General features: G+C 41.3%; 1 protein-coding gene across 2 annotated transcripts in view; it reads right to left on the reverse strand.

Moving 5' to 3' along the window:
* Positions 1-3,510: 3,510 nt before the first annotated feature.
* The window catches only part of KDM7A (lysine demethylase 7A), a gene marked incomplete at its 5' end in the record, with an annotated part of 54,475 nt that continues 41,638 nt past the window's right edge, over positions 3,511-16,347 (reverse strand). The window contains 7 exon segments of one of the 2 annotated variants that reach the window (XM_006145042.3): positions 3,511-8,365; positions 8,947-9,220; positions 12,283-12,351; positions 13,434-13,519; positions 14,751-14,959; positions 15,089-15,237; positions 15,799-15,896. In XM_006145042.3, coding sequence (XP_006145104.2) covers positions 8,271-8,365; positions 8,947-9,220; positions 12,283-12,351; positions 13,434-13,519; positions 14,751-14,959; positions 15,089-15,237; positions 15,799-15,896 — 980 coding nt within the window. 2 annotated transcript variants of the gene reach the window in all.

Consider the following 16,347-nt stretch of genomic DNA (forward strand, 5'->3'; position numbering starts at 1 on the left):
CACAGGACGCTGGCTGCAGGCTGTGCTCTCAGCCCCTGTTCGCTATGGAGTCTAAAAGGTTCAATAAAGACTCTTACAAGGTCAAAGGCCACGCTCACAGATACAAGTCCTGCAAGTTTAACAGAGTATGGGAAAAGCAGAATCGAACAGAAATTGCTTGGGGCAGACTGAGGTCTGGGTTGGAGTACGTGAGCAGTTTCCAGCCTCAGACTCCACAGCATCATGATGAACTCGGGTGGCCACACGCCGCTTCCTTTCCCAAGGGAGCTGGGCCAGTTGCTGTGGGATGCGGAAGAGGTTCAGGGAAAAGCCTGAGGCCGGGCTGGTCCAAAAGGATGAGGCAAAACTTGCAAAGATTAGGTGGGTAGGAAAACCGAAATTGGGGGTCTTAAGTCAGTGGAGCTGAGAAGCATGTCCTGTGGGATCGGTGAGAAGGTCATGGTGCAGAATGCTGCCAGGGCCCCAGAAACGGCAGTGGGGCAGCTCCGAGTTAGAGCAAGTACTGTTTCTCACTGTTATTGCAACTCTTTGTCACATTACATTTGCCTTAAAAAAAAAAAAAAAGCCTGGCCCTACGGCTTAGTAGTTAAGGGAACCGGGTCCCGTGTGGTTCGAATTCTGGCTCTGTAGCTAGAAAAACACTCCAGGTATGTGTCCGTGCATGCCAAGAACCCCAACACGACAGAGAAATGGAGAAGAGACTGTAGCATGACCACGTGCCACTGGGGAGTGCTCTCTCTCCCTCCCGCTCTCTGGTGAGTGCACGGGCCCTGTGTGCTCTGGAATCCGTCTTCCTGCAGATACCAGAGAGGGAAGCACAGTACGCTCTGGTCCTTCTGCTCCCTTGGTTTTCCAGGAATCTGCTCTCGGTTCCTCCTCTGCAGTGACCTCTCCACCCACATCCAGCCTCCTTCTGATTTCTCATCTAAGTGCAGACTGCAGTGTTTCTTTCTCCTTGGTCCAAGGCTCCTCTCTTACCCCATCCTCCGCAGCTGATCTTCACTCCTGTCACCCCTGACCGTCTCTCACGACCATTGCTCCTCAGCAGGCCACCTCAGCAGCTCCTTCTCCCTTGCTATTTACATCCCACCCGAGCTCCCTGAAGCCAGGGACTTGGCCGTGTACTCCTATAGCACCTGCGCCAGGACAGAACCCAGTGCGCTACAAGTGGTCAGCCGTGCCTGTGGGCTGTGGAGACCAGGGGCAAGTGTACTTGCGTGCTTACCAGCAAGCACCCAGGACCACTGCTGCATCTCGGCCTCACCCGAAAACTGCACTTCCCGTTCTTTCCTCTCTTTGAGCACCCTTCCCCACAGTACATCTAATAAAATAATAAGACGCATTACTGTCCACATTTAAGCTTTCGGAAATAGAAACAGTAAGGAGCACAAGCTTAACGCAGTTTCACATTCTCAATTTCTCTGGAATCAATAAAGCAAAAAAAGGGAACAGAAAGTCAGAATTGGATATAGAATTTGGATTTTTTTCTTTCAGACACATTTTATACAACTTTTAACATTTATACTTTCAAACAAAATGAGCAAAAAATACACTGAGTGCTAAAAAAATCAAAACAGAAGTAATACAATTTTAATTTCATTATTTTAAAATACAGAAATCGGAAAAATACCAAATACAACTTTAAACAGGTCACTTGTCTTCCCCTATAATAATCAATGTAAGCTACTTAAAGACTTACAAATTTAAAGTAAAACAGAAACAAAATAAATACTGTACACTTTCCCTGCCTGCAGGCAAAAGATGGGAAATACTGTTACGAATTGAAAAGAAAATGCTCTTAAAGCTTCAGCTTCCCACTTCCCAGCCACACCCCATTCCATGGTCACAGAGGGTGCTTTTGCATTCAAAGCACACTCCTGTGCACACAGGTTGACGGCCTATACAAACAGGGAGACGCTACGCTGCAGACACCCCAACGAGAAGAACGGTCACCTGGGACCGTGGGCATAAAAATCAGTAAGGAAAGTCGGTGAGGCTAGCAAAACATTACTACAAAACTAGTAGATACCATAGCCAACAACTGTCCCCTTTTCAAATTTCAGAGTTAAACCCCTAAAACCAATACCATCCCTCCCTGTCACTGCCCTCCCCCTCCCGCCAATAAAAGTTGCTGAAGCACTGGCAAAGTTAGATATTTCACAGTAAATGTGAAAATTCATATTATATAATCTCTTAAAATGAACCTTTCACCCTCTTTCCACAGCATGAAACTGTTATGGCTTAATTTATATTAAAAGTAGAAAAGTCTTTTTTCCGAAGGAAATACAGTCTGCAAAGATGCGCCTGCATGTCCTGATCAGTGCTATTTCATAGGTAACAACTGCATGACTTGCTTTTGCAGTCAGAAGCTGTTTTTGGAAAAACTGAGGTTATCGCTTTTGATTCAGTCTAACCATATACTGTAAGGCCCTTAGTTTGGTTTAGGTTTCTTTTGCAAGATAAAATAACCTTGGGGTTCACTTAGGAAGTTACACCTCAGGTCCCTGACTATAATACGGAAGTCGTATGTGTGTGTTGTAAAAATAAAAGGTGACTTATGAAGCTTAGAGGGAAGAAATGATTCTTCACAAGGAATCAACTCATTTTATATCACACTGAAAGCTGTGATACGTTACCAGCTGAAATCCATGGAAGAAATACAGGAGTATGTCTAGGTTATTTTATTCCTGCAAAATAGTATATATTCCAGCACTTATGATCATTGTTTTGGTGAAAAATCTTGGGGGAAAAATCTTGAATAGCTGACACCTTGAATAGGAAATGGCCAACATAAAAGTGGCTGGAGACAAGTCTCACCTGGATGATTACGCTCCACGTACGGCTGCCTTCTGAAATAAGGAAAGGTAAATTCAGAAAGTCAAAGGACTTGCATAGGTAGACAACCTGGAGGCCAAGGGCTACGTGGTAGCCAGAGTTTATTAGTGAGATAGTGCAGAGCAGATCGACTTGTTGGAAGAATCAATGAATCCAGTTTCAGAAAGTGTTAACAAAAAACTGTCCTATTGTTAAGACAAAAAAGCTTTGGGACCCTAGGAAGGGCACCCAGGGTGAGAGGCAGACTCTAAGGGGATTTCAAATGAGTATTATTTTCTCCTCTCCACTAAAGAGAAAAGAAATACTATCAAAGAATAAAACCACAGTCAATCACAATGAACTAATTGCTTTGGAAAGAGGCATTTGCTTCTTAATTGACCTTAATTTAAAAAATGTGTTTATGTAAGGGGTATTTCATCTTTGACTCACATCATGACGTTCACTAAAAAAAATTTTTTTTTTAAATTAAAATAAGGGAAGGGTTTTTAGTAAGGCTATAGTATTAAGATTACATTACGTTCAATAATAGTAGATTGAATTCTGTCATTTCCCTATCTTCCTTCCTGGCTTCACAAAACAGGATCTGGCTGGGCAGAGTCACAAACGGGGGCTGCCATGGGCAGCACGGAATTGGGGGTCCCGATGCACCGTGTGTCAGACAAGTCACTGCCTACCTGGGTGTCATTTGTCACCCTGATTTACCAGCAACACACGTTTCCTAAGGTTACAGAGCCAATGCTCCACCTTTCCAGGACTGCTTTAAATGAAGATCTAGGACATTAGGAAACCACTGGAGAGCTTTAGCTTCTCTTTATGTAGAGAGCAATTTGCTTAATACTTCATGAGGAAAAAAACGAATCTCTGAAAACCCGTTAGACTTACATTACGAAGGCCCTCCTCTCTCAGTGTGAAATCTCAAGATGAGCTCATCCGTAATAGTTCCTGCTAGCAGTAGTACTGGGTCACACAGCTATCTCAATATCGCTACAGTCGTATCACTTCAAAGGCTATCTTTTGGAAAAAAGCAGACTCTCTTCTGTTGAAGATTTAGTCTCCCTTCCTACGTAAGTGGTTTCTCTACTCAGCAAGCTACTGTTACCCAAGCCAGATCCGTCTTTGTGGATAGCCCTCTCTAAACACCTGACTTTTCCCTAGTTCACGGGTACTTGCTAAATCATTCTAATTCCAGGATTTATTTCACCTTTACCTAGTTCCTAAAGAGTATGCTGGATCTGTAGAGCAGTATCATCTTAATTCCTCTTTGAAAAAAAAACCTAAAGATATCTTTCAATTACTTTAAACCATCTTAACGTACCTGAGGATAAACACTTTCACTCCTTTATCCACTCTCTCTCTCTCCTTTTTCTCTCATTTCAAGCATGGGATCTGATTTTAATTGAGCACCTTGTTAGAGATTCTTCAGAATTTTTAGGTAGCATGCCTTGGGTATCTATTTAATTATAAAAGAAAATTTTTGAGTAATAGCAGTTTTCATTGAACAAGGTACATAAAGGTGCATTAATTAATTATCTTGCAATTTAAATGATGGTAACTTCTCTCTAAATATGGAATGTTAACAGATTAAGGAACATTTTTCCATGTTTTTCTTAACCTGATTATCATTATAGGCATTTTAATCCAAATTGACAAATGGGAAAACTAAGACTGATAATGAGTAAGTTATTTATTTGTGGTCACCCAACATACATTATGACAGAACTTGGCCAAAAATCCAAGTCTTCTGCTTCCTTCCATGCTACACCCCTGAATTTCCAACACTAAATTACTAACTTTTGAAATGCTTCTTAATTTTAAAACAGAACTTGGGGTAGGCCAGCCAGCAGTGTGGTAGTTAAGGCTGGATCCTACGTGGCCAACTGCACAGTTTGAGTCCAGGACCCAGTGGCTTCAAAGACACGCTACTGGGGGTAGGGGTGGAGGTGGGGTGGGGTGTGGTACACGCGTACAAGTGAGCGAGCACGCCCCAAATCCCAAGAGGGAATAGAGAAGGGACTATAGCGTGGTGGCCATCTCTCTGCCCTGAAGAGTGTAATTTCTCACTTTTCTTTTCTCTCTGTCTCTGTCTCTGTCTCTGGTGAGTACAAGTGCCCTATAGCAAAATACTATAAAAATAAGATAACAACAACAACAAAAACTGAGGTCTTTTTTACCTCCACTTCAACAGTGGTATATTTCAGTGAAACTGATTAAGTCATGCTGGTTTTCAAAAGTGGGCCCTTTTAAGCCTAGGTTTGCTTAGAAGTGAAAATAATACTGTTCATTTCCGGGAGAACACACCTTCAAGGGCAGAGCCCACAACTGCAATTTTATGTTGCCCCACAGTGCTAAAGGAGTGCTGGGTGCACAGTAGATATCTGATAAACACCTGGTGATCTTATCTGAATATATACAGTAGAGTATATTGAAAGGCAATAATTAGGATTATTTAAAAATATAACAGTATTCAAGCTACGGATTTAACTAGTGATGATGGTGGACTCGTTTTCTGAGTTTATGACTTCAGTTGAAATCTTCAATTTTGTAGGCTTTAAAAATGAACTGATACTTATGAAGTCCAATGTGTTCCTAGGATACTGAACTACTACAAATTGCCAGCTTGGTACTGTTTATATGGTTCGTCAATACTGGAGAGCATAATATTACATGATGTTGTGAATTACAGTACAGTGGATCCCATGTTAGGAGTCACTTATCTGAATCAATACAGAAAAACTATTATCTACTGCTACTATTAAAGTTACATATGTTAAATCATAATTCTTGAGTTCGCATATTTGTATTTGCTTACAACTAGCTAAACATTATCATTGCCGTTTTCCTAAGCTGTGGTATATGATGGTGCTGTTTGTAAATGAGACCAAAGGAAAGCCCAGCAACTGCCGTGCAGCCCAGGCACCGGCAGCAGCCCCTTCACAGCTCAGCCGTCTCTGAGATAAAAGGCTGCAGCTGGGGCAGTCGTTCTGAGGCCTGACTAGGAGAGTCAGAGTCAGCGGCTGAATGTTCACCAACTCAGACAAAGACACGTGTATTCTGCTGTAGTGGTTAGATTACTTTGCTGAAGATTCTGAAACTCAGCCAGTTAATGGGCTAAAACTGCCAAAAGTGAATCCACAGTAACATTATGTAAAAATTCCACACAAAATTAGTATTTATTGGCCTAAGGACACAGGGTGGATACTGGTGACAATTTTAATTCGTAAAAGTAAGTTTTATTTGAATTTCGTGGCTAATGGGAAAAAAAGGGCAATTAAAAATATGTAGAGCTGTGAAAAATGTAAAGAAAATGAAAAACAACCCAGGTCATGATGTAACTGGAAAGATACTATACTGCTTATATATTAAAGCAAAGTAAAAACTTGTGGATTACTGTATAACACTAAAGCAGGGTCTACAGAAAACCAAGACATCACAGTAATATATTATGTGGGGAGGTGGGAGAATCAGCCAAACCCAGATTTTTGACATCTTCAGATAAGATGACCCGTCACTGGTTGACTGCCTCCATCTCTCCACTGGTTTTGGCATAGTGTAGACAGGGTATAAATAGGTCATTTACAGGCATTGAGGATCTCCATAAAAATTCTTCTTCCTGACACCCAGAAAAGATTCAGACTTTGGTCCAATCACTCTGGACAAAAAAGGCTAATTCATATTTATCCCATGAAATATTGGAATGAAGATAAAGAAATATTCCTCTCTTCTGAAAACACACATTTGAATGTAACCATGAAAGATTATGGTATAGATTTCTTAGCAATTCAAGTGATACTTAACACAGAAGGGCAAGTCCTGCTATCTTGTTGAGTAAAAAAAAAAAAAAGGCAAATCCATACTAGGGTCATATTTCTTCTCCATAAAAATAAATTTTATCCTATTTGCCTATATTTTATCTATATGAATTTGTAAAATGATCTACTGTCAGACCTGGAAATATCTCCAGCCCCAGAAACCACTTATTTTTATGTCACGGGGAGACAAGGAGCACTGTAGAAGCTACTAGAAACAACTGAAAACTGGCATTTAGGAAAAATTGTACATGAAGGAGATAAACGATTACCTTCAAGTTCAACCAGACATTTAGCTTCAATATGCACTGGCCAAGTTAGGACAGATGGAAGAAATTACAAAAAGCACCCATTTTACTCCAAATTCTTACCTCAAATAACTCTTCAGAAGGTTAAGAAATTAAAAAAAATACACACACACAAAAGATCTACTCCAACATGCTTGCTTCTATACAACTTAATACAGTATAATCCTAATATATTACGGCTTATAATGCAGATTTGAATATCCTAAGTCAACCACATTTTCCAACAAATTAGGAATAGAGAATAAAAGCATCTAAGACACAACCCCTGCAGTCAGGTGTCGGTCCTGTTCTCCAACACCAGCGGTATGAAGAAGGCCCTCTGTAGTTACAAACGTTTTTGGAAAAACTACAATCATGACAATTTAACCAAACTTATAATACTTTTCCCACAAGGAGGAAAAAGATATTAAAGCTGTTCTCTTTGGGACCCAGATATCATCAGCAGAAATGAAAATGCAAGAAGCCTATTTCTTTATATTGAGAAGAAAATCACAATGTCAAACGAAATGAGAAATGAGGGATCTTTTATGGAGTTCTTACACACTGGCTATGAAAGTGTTTCCCTGCAAAGAGAAGAGTCTTGTGGGTCGTCACAAAATGCTGGGAGTGCGAGGGAAGGCGGGACATAAGGTAATCAACCTGGATAACAGTATGCACCTTGGATGTTAGCAAAAGCGAAGCTAGTAGCTTATAAAAAACACATGAAATATATAAAATAAAATGATTTTCATATACATCTTAATTTAAAATAATTAATGCATCAAATCCCTGTTTAAGACTTTAACCTGAATATCAAATTTAAGAGTCCAGACTAGTTACTGTTACTGTGGCTCTTCCCCACATGTAACATACACACTATCAAAAATAATTTAAAAACCTTCACATTCTTAAATCTAAATTAGAGAGATATTTCTCCAGAAATCTTCCAAATAAATAGCTTTAAAAAAGAATTTAAAAGCTGTTAACTTTAAAAAAAAAATCTGTTAAATAAATTATTGATAATTCTTTACCCTACCACTGAAAATAAATCAAGACACTACCAACAACAAAATGAAATTCAAGCCCTGACAAGAGACCCTTTCCAGTTCAAGGTCCCTTTTTAAGGTTCTACCCTCCTTCTTCCTCTCCCCCACCAGGTCCAAAAGGGTTATTGCTGAGTGGGTGTGGCACAGTGAAAATGCAGCATCGGGTTCATTCTGTTCTTCAGGCAGTGTCCTTACTGTACACACAAACTGCTCCGGGCAGCGGGCTGCCAGAAGCTCCAGGCTCCTGCACCCCAAGACTAGTCTCCAAAGGAGCAGTGGCTGCACCAGCAGCTCCATCACACAAAGAAACGTGCATGGCCATTTCTGTTCAACTTGAGGATCTTCCCAAGACGTTGTTTGGCAGTTGCCATTCCTTTTTTTGGACGTTTACCTAAAACAGCAACAACGGTGTAAATAAAATGAAAAGCAAACTCGACAGACTTGTTGGGAGAGCTTTATGGTAAGTTAGCTGCTGGGTGTCAATGAGCGGACAAAGTCAGGCTCCTGAGCTCCGCGTTTGAAACCATCACTCAGGTTAATGGGCAGCCTCCTTCCCAGACTTACAAGGCCTTCTCTGTCTGAATCTCTGCCTTCGCCGTGAGCTCTCATCACACCTTGCACAGCACGTGCTCAGGGGCCACGCTGACTGCAACTTCACGAACGTACACATCCCAGATACTGCTTCCCTGCTCTGTGCCTTGGTCATGCTCTCTCCTCTGCCTTCAATGCTGTCTATTCTGCTGCTTTCCCCCCTCCCCAACTTAGCCTAGCTAATCCCTTATCATTCTCTTTTAGAATCTACCTGCTCCTATTCCTCAGGTTGGCTCAGGGATCCTTTGTTCCCATGTAGCCTGTGCACTGACCACCACTGGGTGTTAGATGGTAAGCAACTGAGTGCAGAAACTACCCAAACTGCCGCCCTCCCAGTCCCACAGTCAGAAAGACACGTAACCTACAAATGTGTGCAAATACCTTTTGTTGCCTGGTTGCTGATAGGTGGTGGATTTGATGCAGGTCTCTTGGTGGGGTGAAGGGGCACTGAAAAGGAAGTTTCACCAACTGGCCTTTCTGGGCTCAGGCTGCCACTGTTCATCTGGCACGCCCCAGAAATCAAGCTTGAATTCGGCATGTGCTTTCCATTCTGCAGGCCTGAGCCACTGCTGTCCGCATAATTCCTACTTTGTACCTTCTGACTGGATTCTGATGAACCTTCCTTTCTGATGCATTTCTGGCTTCTACTTACATTCTGAAGAAGGAAGGAAGGAGAAGAGGCTGAATTATTAGGGCAAAAGCTAAGCAAGGTATTTAAGCTCTCTATCTGTAAAGTCAAGAGAAAGAAGAAATAAACTGCTAGATTTGGGGTTTTCCTTTTAACATGTATTACCCATAGATGATCGCCCCTTCCCAATGGTTACCCAAGTCTACAAGCCCAATAGCTCTGAAGGGGTCAGGTCTTAAAAGCTGCATTGTAACTTAAGTCAAGAAGAAAAAAAGAAAAAATAACTTATGCAAACAGAGGCGCTCTGCCTGTCACTCCACTCTGAGCATGCACTATGAAGGGAAACAGAGGGGAAAAAGGACCTCTCTCTTCTTCAGTGTCCCTCTTAAGCTGTAATCAACTATCTTTTCTCAATAACCTAACTTCTGTAGTGGTGTTTTTGTTTTTTTTTAAAGTTTTTGCCATAGGGCTCATGTACTCGCCAGAGAGAAAGAGACAGAGAAGGTAAGAAATCACCCCTTGAGGGGAATAGTCATGCCACAATTCCTTCTTCTCCACCTGGCATAATTTTCATGCCACCATGTCTAGGACTCAGACCATGATCAGCCATGTGGGAATCCAGCAATTTAACTACCACACGGTCCACTGACTCCTAGAACCTAACTTCTTTAAGGCTGATCTACATTGCTTTTGTTTGCTGGAGAATCCCTAGGTCTGAGCCCCAAGCCCAGTTTTTCTTGATCTACAACTCTTCTTTCAGTCTCTTATGAGTATTAAGTAAATATCCAGGAGACAAGTATATTCTGAGTCTTAAAATCAACTGAGAGGGTCATGACCAGTACTAAAAAGAGAAAAGGAAGAGACTAGAAGTGAAAAGAATATGCTGCAGTATGATGTTTCATGGCATGAATTTTAATTGTGTGTGTGTGTGTGTGTCTGTGTGTGTGTGATATAAATGATCTGTCTGGGGCCAGCAGGTGGCATATTGATTGAAGCACCAGACTCCTACATGGCCAACTGCAGTTCAAGTCCCAGACTTGGTGGCTTGCTTTCTCACTTTCTCACTCTGGTTAAATAAAATAATAATAATAAAAATAAATAAAATTTAATAAAATAATTATTTAAAGTTAAAATACATCTGTCATGATAAATGTTTCCAAAAAGTATTAAATATAGATTTGCTTTAGTTTTACAAGTACTCTTGAACAAAAGAACTGCTATGATTTGACATGCCATTATACTGTGAATATCTCTATAGATTATAGGCAAAAGAAACTTGTTTTCTCTGAGGTGATCTTGCTAATCATCTGTCCTCTACTGCCTCTTAATATAAATCACACACTGCTGACAGTCGATCAACGTGATGACTGGCCACAGGGCTGGACAGCAGTGTAGCAGTGACAACTCCAAATCCACATAGGAAAGGTCCTGGGTTCACATCCTGGGATCTCCCTGAGCATGCTGGGTGTGGGTGCACATCCATTATCTGGGCCAGCTGAGACTACGTGGGGGGTAGGGGAGGAATCACGTACGAAGATCCTGTTGGGGGTGTCCCTCTATGTCCCTGTCTCTTTCTTTTTTCTTGCTCAGTCTTTTTCATGGAAAAAAAAAACTTAAAAAGATTTTAAATCACTTATTTAAAAGTGAATTATAACACATATGGCCTTTTATTCAAGGTCTTTGTATTCACAAAGCCTTGTTTTAAAAATAATCTGGTGAGGGGACCAGCAGTTAGCGTAATGGCTATGTTGCTGAATTCCCACGTAGTCGACCGTGGTTCGAGTCCCGGACCCGATGGCTTAAACTCACACCGGGCACGTGTGTGTGCGTGCCCAAGATCCCGAGAGGAGAATGGAGGAGAAGGGATTGCGGTGTGGCCATCCCCCCTGGGGGGAGATTTCTCGCTTTCTGTCTCTCTGTCTCTTTCTGTCTGGCGACCACATGTGCCCTATAGCAAAAACCTCTCAAAAAAAAAAAAAAAATTCTGGTGGGACCAGCAGATGGCGGAATGGTTACATTGGCTTGAAACTCACACCAGGTGCTAGTCACATGTACCCCCGAAGAGAATGGAGGAAGAGGGATTGTGGTGTGGCCATTTCCCCTGGGGGGTGATTTCTCACTGCTCCTCTCTCTTTCTCTCTGGCAAGGGCATGCTCCCTACAGCAAAATCCTCTACCAAAAAAAAAAAAAAGAAGGGACCAGCAGTTAGCATAACGGCTATGTCGCTGGACTCCCATGTAATCGACCGCAGTTCGCATCCCAGACCTGGTGGCTTAAAACTCACGCCGGGCGTGTATGTATGTGTGTCCAAGATCCTGAGAGGAGAATGGAGGAGATGGGATTGCAGCGTGGCCATCCCCCCGGGGGGTGATTTCTCGCTTTCTGTCTCTCTGTCTCTGTCTGTCTGGCGAGCACACACGCCCCATAAAAAAAAATTCTTTTAAAAAAAAAGAAGAAATAAGTGGCAGGGTCAGCAGATGGCGTAATGGTTGTGTCTCTGGACTCTCACGTGGTCGACTGTGGTTCAGTCCCAGATCCAGAGGCTTAAAACTCACACCAGGCATATGTGTGTGTGTGCCCAAAATCCTGAGAGGAGAATGGATAAGAGATTGCGGCATGGCCATCCTCCTTCTGGGTGAGGGGGTGATAAATCTCTAATGAAAGAAAAATATGTAACTTAGGGCCGGGCCAGCAGATGGCGTGGTGATTACATCTCTGGACTTCCACATGGCTGACCATGGATCAAGTTCTGGACATGGTGGCTTAAAAATCATGCCAGGTACATGTGCTTGCATGTCCAAGATCCTGGGAAGAGAATGGAGAAGGGATTGTGGTGTGGCCATCCCCCCTGGGGGGTGATTTCTCACTTTCCCTCTCACTGTCGCTGTCTTTCTCTCCAGCAAGCACACCTAAGGCAAAAAAACTCTTAAAAAGAGAGGGAAAAAAAGGTGGCTCTTTTTGTTATTATAAAAGTAACTGTTGAATATTTAAAAGATATAAATAAGCCAAATAAAGAAAACAAAAAACACCCATAATTTCACTGCTCAGAGATAAATGATGTTAAACATTTAAGGGTGGAGTCTGATCACCTTGTCTATTTCCACAGACATCTGTTTCTCCACAGGTTTCAGTCTGTAACTCCAACTCAATCCAGACGCCTGGAAGACAACAAAATCTAGATGCCTCTCCCTCTCCTACTGAGGTTCCTCAGAAGTCTGTGAGGATTTTATTCGCAAAGATTTTTCCCTTCGTCTTCTCTTAAACCTACCTACTTACTCCTCTCCTCTGCCTTTCCTTCAGGCCCCTCTGCCACTCCACAGTAAATACTTCTTCTTACTCCTCTCCTCTGCCTTTCCTTCAGGCCAGGCCCCTCTGCCACCCCACAGTAAATACTTCTCTAGTTTACTAGAGAAAAGTCGCAACACTGTTTCTGCTTTTGCCCATTTCTTTCTTTCCTAAATATGCTTGCTGCTGACAAGTTTAGGGACCCTTCTCTGCTAGGAGAGTTTCAATTCTTTCTCAAGGCTTGCAGCCAAAGACTGTTCATGTCTCTTGTTTGGTGCTGCTGATAAAGTTTTGGTTTTTGAAGAATGCTATCATGGGTGCATTTTGTTTGGTGTAGGAATAAATATGTTGAACCCTGGTTTCTACTTTCTCCTCTTAGAGCAGAGATTCTTAATCTGAAGTCCACAGACAGTCATTGTTGAGGGGAGAAGTGGCAGGTACAAACCCTGAGAAAACAATACTCGAATCAGTCAGAATTGTGATGAACGTTTTTCCAGAAAGAGAATCTGTGACTTTAATCAAAGTCTACCTAGAGATGTTCAAGAAACAATCTCAGAGATTAAAAAGCAATCTCCATGGTATTCTTCTTTTCCTCTCACATTTCAGATATGAGTGCCAGCAACCTGTGGTTTTTAACTATTAGGTCATCGGAAAAGATAAGACATATTTTTCTATGTTTTCTAATGCAAAAATGTGTCATGACTTTTCTGATGACCCAATACTTCTTCCTTGAACAAATTATTCTTTTCCAGCTCACATTCTATCTATAAGCCATGCATTAAATGTCATCCTATCAGAATCCCTAAAAATGGACAGTTATTCAAAGGTGCTGTAATTTTTTGGCTTCCTAGATCTAGTAGTTGATAACCAGTTACAGTTGTTTTAAAAAAGCAAGCAAAAACAAAGTTAATGGCCACTGTAAATCTCCTTTGAATGTTTCGCACTTTGAATATACCTGAAGATTAACTCTGGAAGTTGTATCAAACTGTTTAATCCAGGAAGAAGTCCTTAAGTCTTGATCTTCAGTCTTGACATGGTATCCTAAAGAGAAGTTTTAATTAAATTATCTTTGCACAAGCGTGATCTTAAAGAACAAAATTAACCTAATGCTTAAAATGGAAAGCAAATTTATGTTGACATTAAAAATACATGAACTCCTCAGATAGTTATCCCCATACCTTCACCCTCACTACACTTCTTTCCCTCTCAAAAACAAAAGCCAAACTGTCACCAGCTCATACCCTAACAAGTTAATTCGCCCTCAAACACTGTCTTTGGATGACAGGTTTTGTACCAGATGCTAAAAGATCGAGAGTCAAATTCTATGGCCACTTGTTTCCCAAAATGCTTTGCTTTTAAGGGACCAATGAGATCACAGGAAAACAAAATGGTGCAATGGAAAGAGAGTTGAACATGGATTTGAATTTCAGTCCTTCCATTACCAATTCGATTTTACGGAAGTCATTAACCACTCCAAATCTCAGGTTCCCTCTTCTACAGTAAGCAAAGACTTTGGGATCAGAAGGTCTTGGGTTCAAATGCCAATACCAATGAACAATAGCTATGTACGTGTGGGCCAGTTCAATGAATTTCACTAAGTCTTATCCTTCTTTACCTGTGAAGTGGGAGTGGTACCACCTACACCGTAAGTGTGGTCTCAAGGACTGGGACACAGTGGACAAGGATGTGGGACTGAACACAACTGTTATAAAGGTATTTGATTTTAAGGTAGTGCTGTTTTTTTTCTCAACCCCCTTCAGACTGAAAATCAAAGCTGTCCCCTAGAGGTTCAGAGAAGAAAACACCAAGTGCCACCGACTCTCTTTTCCTAGTACTTCCTTTTCAAATGGGAGAAAGAATATCCTCAATCGGAAAGAAACAGTTCAAAACTTGTTCTCCTTCTCATTAAAAGAAAAAGGGTTGATTGTTCAAGTCTAGCAGACCATTCGAGACACCAAAACATTCTTCCCACTCCTATCAACCTAACTGCTGGTGAAAGGGAAATAACACCGATGACCTTGCAGTGGCAACAGCACGCAGGCCGGTGCGCACATCACTCAGGACCGGTCATTCACATCTGCAGTCCCCAAGCTTCCATCTCACTCGCCTTGTCAGCGTTATGTATTTCAGTCAACGTTCTCAACACTATTTCCAACTAAAGATGTGCAATAAGCAATTAGTACTCCTAATAGCTAATCTAAATTAGGATGGTAGAGCTATTAAATTGGGGCCATATGCTACTTTTTAGAGACAGGTAATTTATGTTTCTTACCACATTCTACTGGTTTATCATAGCGATACAACTGTCTAACTTCATGGTCACTGCTGTGGAAACTTCTGGGATCCTGGAGAGAGTTCCTTTCACCATTATATTCTGTGCTTTGTATTTGCCTTTGTAAACATGTGGGATAGTGCAACCCTGCCATGGATAGCATGCCCTGAATAGCTTCTTCCTCTGTGCTCGTCGAGGTAGGACATTCCCTAAAGAGCAGACAATCAAAAAAAGGTCTATTTTTTAATGATAAAATTTGGAAAAAATATTAAAACTTAAAATAAGTTTTTATAGCAAGTATATAAAAATGTAGTAAGACTACTACTATTAGAACCTACCTTTTAATTGGAATTTCATTTCTAGATGGCTTCTGGCTCTTTTGAAGGAAGTTCCTCATCACACTAGATTCTTCCTTAAAGTTTGATGTTATTTCTTGTTTCTTTTCATCACCTGAACTTTCAGACTCTTCAGTGGTAAAATTATTTTTCTGAGATCACAAATAATTAAATGGAAACAAAGTTACATAAGAAATTGACCAAGTCTATATAAACTAATCAAAAATACTTCATACTGGGCTGTCAGAAAAGTCATGATACATTTTTGCATAGAAAAAAAATACCTCGTGCCTTTTCTGACAACCCAACTTTCTGACATCTAAGGAAAGTCAGATTCTTAATTATCATCAAATTATTTCATATGAAAATCTTCAGTAACTTTAGTAAAATGCTACCCTAACTAAAAATCAAACAAACAAACAAAACATAGTACAGGCTTTCTTTAAGGCAAAAGGGAATATAATCTATGAGAAATTTGAGAAACAAAAGCAGAGGAGTCTCTCCCTCTACTCCTTCCACAACTAGATGAAAGCTGTGTTTAGAACAGTGACATGCTGGAGTATGGGACCACCACGACCCTGTAGGAAGACCTGTGCCAAGAGGTCGGAGAGACAGCTTTGGGAAAGGCTGCCATTCGCCTTCCTCCCAGGTGAAGACACATTGTGCTCATTTTGCCATCAAGTCCCGTACAAGTCACAGGGTTTCGGGCGTACCAGTGCAGTGCAATCGGGTCCAGAGTCTTCTGAATCAGAAATATCAGAGTATTCTGACGCTCTATTCCTGAGTTCTGATTTCATACTTGTAAAAAACCCTGAAAAAGAAGGGACGGTATGAGAGAAAAAGAGAAAGTCATTAGAATTTTGAATAAGGTTATCTTTAACCTAGTCTACCCAGCTTTTTAACGCATGTCGTCGCCTTTTTATTTATTGTTGGTTTTGCTATAGGACACATGTACTCATCAGAAAGAGACAGAAAAAGTGAGAAATGACCCCCTAGAGGGGTTGGCCAAACCACAATCCCTATTCCTCTCAGGATTTGAGTACTCATGGACACTCACTCAGCTTGATTTTCAAGCCACTGGGTTCAGGATTCAAACCACACAGCTGCATGTGGGATCCAGTTGCCTTAACCTCCACGTCACCTGCTGGCCCTAGTGTATCTCTCTTAATCTCTCTTGCTCTATCCTTTTTAAAGAGTTTATTTCTTTCCTTCATGAGCAGGAGAGAGGAAAAGAGCACACCCAAGACGGTCTTCATGCCATG

Source organism: Tupaia chinensis, unplaced genomic scaffold, assembly GCF_000334495.1.
Source record: "Tupaia chinensis unplaced genomic scaffold, TupChi_1.0 Scaffold000140_1, whole genome shotgun sequence".
NCBI lineage: Eukaryota > Metazoa > Chordata > Mammalia > Scandentia > Tupaiidae > Tupaia > Tupaia belangeri.